The sequence below is a fragment of the Aegilops tauschii genome, chromosome 6, assembly GCF_002575655.3.
Source record: "Aegilops tauschii subsp. strangulata cultivar AL8/78 chromosome 6, Aet v6.0, whole genome shotgun sequence".
NCBI lineage: Eukaryota > Viridiplantae > Streptophyta > Magnoliopsida > Poales > Poaceae > Aegilops > Aegilops tauschii.
The window spans coordinates 133110550-133119232 of record NC_053040.3 but is presented as its reverse complement, the minus strand read 5'-3'; the positions used below and the strand labels follow the sequence as shown (position 1 = coordinate 133119232).

Genomic DNA, 8683 nt, shown 5'->3' with positions numbered 1-8683 from the left:
TGCTTTTGATGGTCGGTGTTGTATAGGGGATTGCGATTTGCTTGACGATCTTGACGCGCGGCTCGTCGAAGAGTGTTTGATGCCGGAGTACTTGAGCCGGAGATAGTGTCGTCGGAGTGTCGACTCGAGCGGCTCTGCCTTGAGTAGGACGAAGAGGAAGAAGAGCGGTTGACCAACAAGGCACAAATCTCGTCCATTCTTGCATTGCTCTCTTGCTTTTTTTCGTCGAGCTTGTTGTCAAAGTAGTCTCTTGTACGTTGCTCGGAGAGTCGCAAGTCGGTGGCGAGGTTGTCGATGCGGTCGCTCATTGCTTGTTGTTCTTGATGCAAAGCTCGTTGTGTGCCAAATATGTGTATCTTGGTGACGTAGTTGTTCAGGTCGTCGTCTTGTTCTAGGAAGGGTGGGTTGGTAGAAGAATTTGGCCTATCCATCATTCCAAGCAAATATGTGAGTGGGAGAAAGAGAAGAACTTATAGCAAATGTACCTTGACCGATGTTGAAGATGGATCAATGATCACTCAAATGTATAACAAGGAAATAGCACAATTGGTACCAATTCTTGTCGGTTTCTCACACCTACACAAATAAAAGCTTATGGTGGAGCTCGGTTAGGATGGTGGCACAAAATTTGATGCAATTGTTAGGGAGCCTCAATAATGTTGGAAATGATTCACAAATTTGCAATGCAACAAGTAGCCCAAGCAAGTAGGTACACGGAAACACACACGCAGATAGATAAGTGGGGTTGTGCAAACCAAAAATGAGCGGAAAATGTGGAATCCACGGAAAATGCTCTTGTTGCACAACTCTAGAGAGACGCTAGCACGATTGCACAATAGGCGGATACGAAACTTGTGCACAACCTACTAAGCAAAAATGCAACGACTTCTATCCCAATTATGCTATATGTATGGTGTTCCGATGATATGATCCAAGATGATCGAGTATGAAAATCTTAATGTAGTATGATGCTATGGTTCTTGCTTATAAGCTCTTTGCTTATCTTTCCCTTTTGCTTAAAAGCTTGGTTGGCTCTTTCTCTTTTGAGCTCTTTTCTCATGCAAAACTTCACGAACCAAGATAGCAATTGTGTATGCGATGACAACCTTGTGACACAAGAGATGATACCAAGATATGCACCACGATGATATGGTATGTATGCTATGGGAAGTATGATCACTAATGTGCACAAGTAACGTTGCCGGCAATACTCAAAGGCTAGTCTCGATGGGTAAGTTACGCAAAACGGGCGATGATTGTTATCAATGTAATGGCAAGGAGTAGACAAAGATGTCGTCAAAGTTACCGTCCTTGCTTACGGTTGAGGGTATCAAAATTGTCGAGCGGGTGTTGTCGATGACGAGTCCTTGGCGAAAATGAGCTGCGGTGGTGTTGATGTCGAACCGTTCCTAGTTAGCAGAAACACCCTAGGAAACAATGATCCACAACTCAAATTCTCAAAACCAAATGTGTCAAAATTGTGTCGGAGTTGGTAACGTGTAATCTTTGGTGGTTGCGGAAAGCGATGGTGGTATCGGGGTGCGTATGCGGAAGTGGAATGGGTATTGGAGTGCGTATGCGGAAGTGGGGCGGTGGCTGAAAACTTTCGGGCGAATTTTTTTAGTTTCGTCAGGAAACATCGGACGTCCGGTGGATGTCGGACGACCGGCGGTCGGACGTCCGGTAGCTGGCAGACGTCCGGTGCCTGGGCGGTTTCGGGCCTAGGATGAACAGCTAGGGTTTGTGGTGGAGGTGGTAAAATTTGTCGAATCCGAGCGTTTTTGTGGATGGAAATGGTTGAGACGAAGGGGAAAAGCTAGATACACTCGTGGCAAAGCAAATCCATGGATCAAATCCAACAAAACTTCATCACACCAACAAATCACAAAAAAATTTGGGGATATTTTTGGTGGGGATTTTCGAAATTGGGGAAGAACACAACAAAATCAAGCTAGAAAACAAGGTGTAGGGGCTCCAAATCCGTGATCAACGTGACTCATGATACCAAGATGATGTAGGGTAGAACCCTGGTGGCCCGATCTTTCACGATTGGAGGGGATTCTATGAAGAACACGAAGAATATGAGGGGAAAACACGAGAGAATCACTCAAACCAACAAGATTCGATTACACATGTGCTAGATCCTCGAAACACAAAGAGATACACGATCCGAATCCAACAAGGGATGATACATAGGTAACACGTTCTTCTCCGTGAGGAGGTCTTGAGGTCTTCCCGTTAGGGGTCTTGAATCCGCTTGGGGGGATCTTCTCCATAGAGGTCGTGAACTCTGATGGAGAAGCAACCAAGTGGATGAGCAAAGCCCTATCTCTAATATGAGCTATCACATTGCTAACCCTAACTAGGAGGAGGAGGAGGTCTATTTATAGTCTTAGTGCAAATGGGGGTGAAGTGAAGGGGTACATGGGCCTCAGGCACGAAACTGTGTGCAGACAGGTACTGGACGTCCGGTGGGTTCCGGTCGTCCGGTGGCTCGTGGGCGTCCGGACGTACGGAAGTCGTCGGACTTCCGTCATTTTGGCTCGGTTGCAGTGGCACCGGATTTCCGGAGATGGCCGGTCGTCCGGTCGCTTCGGACTTCCGCTGATTTCATTCTGTTGGGGACCTGTCGGATTTCCGGTGGAGCCCGGTCGTCCGGTCGCTGGGAGTTGTCGGTCGTCCGGTCCTGGACGGACGCCCGGCCGCTATAGCGTTCACTGGCCTGGCTTCCTCTGGCTGGCGTGGCCTTCAGGGACCGGACGTCTAGTCTGGAGCGGTCGTCCGGTGGCTGTAGCTCTTCTTGCAGCTCTTCTTCTTGTCCCTCATACTTGGTGTCCTCGCCATCTTGTCCATTGGATGTAGCTGCTCCGTGGCCTTCCTCCAAGTACCTGATCACACATAGTATTTCCGCATGAGGTAGTAGCCATGTCGCATGTGTAGAAAGTGGTAGTTCGGAGAGGAGTGAGTTCACCTTATCTTCGATAGCCTTTGCTCGAGCTCTTGTCATTGGTCCAAGTGGTGTCATGGGAGATGTCGATACGTCCATGGGGATGACTGTGGGATGCTCCGCATCATCTTGTTTTTAGCTGTTTTTGGGAGTTTGTTTAGAGTTTGTGACCTACTTAGGAAGACGAGGCGGCCGCGGTTCCTTGAAGATGGAATAACAATCTCCCCGCCTAGCTCCTGTTTAGGTGATGCATCTAGCGTCGTCAAAGGGCGTGTGGAGGTGTGTCTTCGACGGATCTCACAAGATTCGGTCGATGCTGGTCTTCGGTGGATCTACTTGGATCCAATCTGTGTTAGTCTTTGTTCGTGTCTCTACATGTTGAATCCTTTCGATCTATACTTTTTTTTCATCGACAACGGTTGTTGTTTTGGTGCGCCGGCCCTACAGGGTCTTAGCATGACGACTTCTTGACTGCCTACTACAACAAGTTTAACTCGGCTCTGGTGAGGGAGGGCCAATGATGGCGGCACGCCTCCGGCTCGCTCTAGTAGTTGTAGTCGTCGCTAGGTGGTCTATAGACATGGATGTAATTTTTGTTATTTCTACACTCTTTGTACTGAGATGACATGAAGAATACATCGGATGTTTGCTCGCAAAAAAGCCATCAACACTACATATATCTATACCTAGCCATATGTCGGCCGGTCCGGGTGTAACAAAGCCCGAAGAAGAAAACATAGGCCCGGGCCCAGCCCGGCAGTCGGGCCTAGATTCCAGGCCCAAGCCCGGCCTGTCAGTGAAAAAGCACGTATTTTCCAATGGGTTTGCCCCCTCCCAACTTGGTTTAAAATAGTGCCCGAACCCATACTATATACCCAGTCATCTCCACTAACTTATTTATCTCAACATGGAAGCATGTTACCTCATCATATAAGAATGGCCATAGTGGGAGTAACTTCAAGAGTAACAGAAGCTCCAACTCAGCAAAATTGCCTATGTGACATTGAGTTAATGAAGAGACACAAACTGAGTAAATCATAACATCACGTATCCCAATACAATACTACCTCTGTCCGGGTTTATAGGGCCAGCTAGCACCACATAGCCATCCGTTTGTATTAGGCCGTTCGTTTCGAGTGCCGTTCAGGAGGGATCCTCCGTGTGAAAAGGTAGGCTGCATGTAATGTTTGCTCCGTGATTAGTGCTGCCTCCGTTGCACGTGAAGAAGACGGACCAATGCACATCAAATCAACATTAAAGCGCGAAAGTACTTCGCACACGATGCTTTGGTGAACGATACTGGAACGATGCCCAATCCAACTGGCTGGAGTTGTTTAGCCTTGGCTTTGGATGGTAGGATTTGACATGTCGTCTGTATTTCATGTGAAAAATGTGGTGTGTGAAGCAGTGCTCTAAAAGCGAGCGGCTGCATGTTGTAATTAATAGCATCGGGAACAAAAGATTTTGCATGCACGTCTGCTCTGCCTTGATCTTGCCGATGCGGTCGACGGGATATAATCCCGGATGAAGGTAGCATGAGTCTATAAACTGATTTGCATGATATCACACTTATGTTACTACCCACTATGATAATGTGTATGGTGGTAACGTCGGCAGGATAATGTGTATGTTACTCTTAAACTTACTCTCCACTATGGTTAGCTAATTATGAATAAGTCCCATCTCAACACACATACATTGGAAAAGACCCACCACAACATTCAACCATGCATGGGAAAACGTTTTCTATTCAATTATTTTGTTTGTATTCAATAAATATTGTTATAACAATATAGTAAGTCATACATATTTCAAAAATTAATTATGATATTATCAACCTAAATTCTTATCAACCGCTTCCCGCATTAAAGCGCGGAGTATCCTTTAGTTTATACATCTCCTATTTCTTAAGGCTATGGCACAGACAGATTGGCTTGAGCCTGCACCCTTTTTTTTGAACTGTTAGCGTGGAGCAACTTGAGTGACGTCAAATCTTTTTGGGATCATTTACTGCACCATGGGCAGGATAGGCGCACCCTCTCACCATGCTCGTTTCGTGGTAGATTTGGTAGAAGAGAAACTCGCTAGTGTTCATAGACAAATCGTCATCACCCACCATCATCTTGGCCCGTATACGAAACGAGGCAGGGCAAGGGCTAAACATTTGGGTAACTATATGTTGGGAGAGTAGGCTTTTTTTTTAACACAGTACATACTTAAGCGCTCATATATAGGCACATACACTCACTCACTTATCCTATGATGCACACACACATCCTACCCTTATGGGCACATTTAAGAGACCGAGCCGTCATATTATCACATCGCCGGAAATTTTGACATAGATTCAGGAATAATACGAGCACCAGGACTTGAACTTTGATGTACCGGGGATAACACTGTCCCTCTAATCATCAAAACCACAGGTTTGTTCACGGGAGAGTAGGCTTTTGTATTGGTTTTTTAGGATGGCTTTTGTATTGTTTTGTTCTCGCCTTCGGTCTGTGAAACTCTCTTCTTAATTGTGGCAAGTATTTTGCCACTTCTCAAAACCAACTCAAATACACACATATATCCCGTGGATAATTGGCATTCGTCAGACCTTATGTCCGTTATCCAACCATACAACTACAAGACATGCTGTGTGCAACGCAGCACATGCGAAAAAAATCAGCCACTCGTATAGTTGCTGACACAAACGCTTCACCGATCGTACGTGCATGCATGCAGCCGTACCATTATACTACTGCAGCTAGCGAGCACATGCATGCGCCGAACCAACAACAGCCGGTCCGTGCAATTGCAAAGCGCTACAAGCCAATGGGGGAGGCGGTGGCAGGGAAGTGAGCGACCTGGTGGCTGCAGCTAAGCTCCGGCGCCGGTCCCTGCGGCGGCGGCCTGGGGGCGCCGCCGCCGCCGGTGCACCCTGAGCCCCTCAGGAAGGCCTTGCAGAGCCCCGTCCAGAACTCGCGGTCCGGCTCGCCGCTCTCCGCCGTCCTCCGCGCGTCCTCGCCCACGCACCCGTCGATGGTGCTGTTGTTGACGAGGCGGTTGGTGAGGTTGAGTAGGATGTCGTTGGTGTACTCCGGGTGGCCCTGGATGCCGAGGGCGTTGTCGCCGACGGCGAACATCTCCACGCGCGTCTTGTTGGAGTAGGCCAGCACCTTACCACCGGGCGGTACCTCCCACACCTATATCAATCAAGCAAGCGCACCCATAATTGATTAAGACATTCAACCACATAAAGATAACTAAACTTACGAACATACTGGAGCAGGCTAGCTGCAGATATGCAACATCATAGGGTACTATATTTGCAAGTGACGTGGTTTATTAACGCGTCAAAAGTCAAATCCCAACGAGTTGGTGAAAAATATGATTAGATGACACAGCGGCCAACATCTACATGCATGCATGACAACTTTTAATTACGAAATAGCTCGACGAGCACCGTCAGTTGTCACGTGCAAGTGACATTTTGCCAAAATGTCAACTCTGCATTGGCATGGCTGGATATTTTCAAGAAAATAATTAAGTGTTTAAGCACCGAGGGCTACTACCTAATTAACAAATATATATGGAAAAGATACCTCATCTTGGTGAACCTCGATGATGGAGGCGCTCCGGGGTGGCTCCACGGGCAAGAACTCGAACGGCCATTCCAGATCGTCCACGAAGGTCACCTCCTTCACCCCGACGTCCCAGCCGCTGGGCGATCTCCCGATCCTCCCGCCCAGCGCGCGGCACAGGGCCTGGTGGCCGAAGCAGACGCCGAGGACGCGCTTCCCCATGGCGTGGACGGTCCGGAGGAGGAGGCAGAGGCGGCGGACCCAGCACGGGGCGCCGTCGCCGTGGGCGTCGTGCGGGCTGCCGCTCACCACGAAGCCGTCGTACAGGCCCAGATCCTCCGCTGCCGGGAACTCGCCGTCGATTACGCGGTAGCAGTCCCACGCCTCGTCGGGTTCGCCGGAGCGGAGGGCGCGGAAGAACACGTTCCGGTACCCGCCGTGCGCCTTCCTGGCGTAGTCCGAGTCGTTCACCGCCAGCAACAGCGCGTAACGCCTGCCCGCGCCCGCCGCCGCCACCGTCATCGGAGCGAGCTGTCGGAACTCGGAAGCAAGCGACGGAGCTATATAGCTAGCTCAGCTGGCACTGGCAAGATAACCGAGGCTACAAGTGTAGGTATACCTGCCACTGCCACTCTACCAGTGTGCTCTGTTGCGGTGCGAGCTATCTAAATCTTGCGGTGCTATTTATGGAGGCGGAAGACACGGTGTGGCTGAGCCACGAACGTGGAATTGGGTTGGCGTCGCGATCGCTTATGGAAAACGTGGTGGCGATGCCTCGTTATTGAATATTGTCAGACAGATGCTCGCCGTCGATCGAGATGGGCAACGGTCGAGCTAGCGAATCGACTCGAAAACCCATCATAGTAGCTACTACCTTCATCCTGGTTTATTAGTTCTCTTCATAATTTGTGTCAAATTTTAATCATAAATTTAACGAATAAAATGTTAATGCATGTCAATAAAAATAATATCGTTGAATCCGTATTTAAACATAGTTTTCAATGATATAATTTTTGATGACATGCATTATTATTTTGTTAGTTAAATTCATGATTACAATTTGACATTAAATACGAAGAAGATCAATAAATTAGAACGGAGGTAGTAGCAAAGTGACCACTGGCCATTAGTTTAGTGCTAGTGGTAACTATGGGTGCGTAATCACGTCGACGTCGCGCGCGAGGCCGGCGCATGTGATCGACACGGAAATGGCAAAACACGAGGCATATAGCTCGGTGGGACTCTGTAGCTTTGGCAGCTCCCCGCGGGAATCACTCAAGCAACATCAGTCAAGGGTCCACGCCTACACCCGATCGACGACTTCTTGGGCGATGGACATGATTGACGGTAGCGAGCAGAAGGAGGACCAAGTCTGTGTCATTTTTTGAAAGGTTTGTGTCATTTTATGTGGGGCTTGGGCTATGTGATCGGAACGAAAACGCAAGGAAGCATGGTGAACATGACCGCACGATGCAGCCAGTGAAGTGCACACTAGATGTGGCGATGGACCTGCCTTCGTCCGAAGAAGAGAATTGTATGAAGAAGGTGAAACTAAAGGTCAAGTAGAAGCCACCAGCTATGCAAGATAATAGGGGCTAGGGTTGTCTCGATCTTTTGATGAGATGATAGTTATCGATTTTTGTGAAGCCGACTTTGACGATCCGCGTTGCGCCTTAATAATCCCTAAACCAACTTCAAGAGGTTATTGATCACATGAAGAATGATCAACCTGGCCACGAAGGTCTAATCCATGCAACGAATCGAAGAACAAGTAAGAAGTAAGAATTATTGATGAAAGTCCGGTCTTGGACACAAACGAAATATGTGAAGTTGCAACTGTGGATAAGTTTTAACTAAACAACTAAATCTAAACAAGCCCTAATGGCTATATTTATGTGGGCAGTAAGAAGGATTTCGTCCACCACTACTGAGAAGTTGCTTATACATGAGCTCTCATCGGTGGCGGGCAGGGTGTGGCAACCGCCACTGATAATCTTGCAAGATACCAATGGCGGGTGGACAGGAGCATCCATCACTGGTAATATATATGGTCCCAGGTTGCCCATGGGCCAAACTCACCAATGGCGAGTACTTACTCGCGACGGCCATTGGTATATATAGCAGCAACGTCGACTCTTTTCATGAACCGCTACTAGTAATATGGGCT

General features: G+C 48.2%; 1 protein-coding gene across 1 annotated transcript; it reads right to left on the bottom strand.

Annotated features, from left to right (window-relative positions):
- Positions 1 to 5521: 5521 nt before the first annotated feature.
- Positions 5522 to 7174, bottom strand: LOC109781866 (gamma-glutamyl peptidase 5). The gene is made up of 2 exons (XM_020340462.4): positions 6538 to 7174; positions 5522 to 6138 (listed from the first exon to the last, which is right to left on the bottom strand). The coding sequence occupies exons 1-2, from the start codon at positions 7036 to 7038 to the stop codon at positions 5758 to 5760; spliced, it is 882 nt and encodes a 293-aa protein (XP_020196051.1). The 5' UTR covers positions 7039 to 7174; the 3' UTR covers positions 5522 to 5757.
- Between the last annotated feature and the right edge of the window lie 1509 nt (positions 7175 to 8683).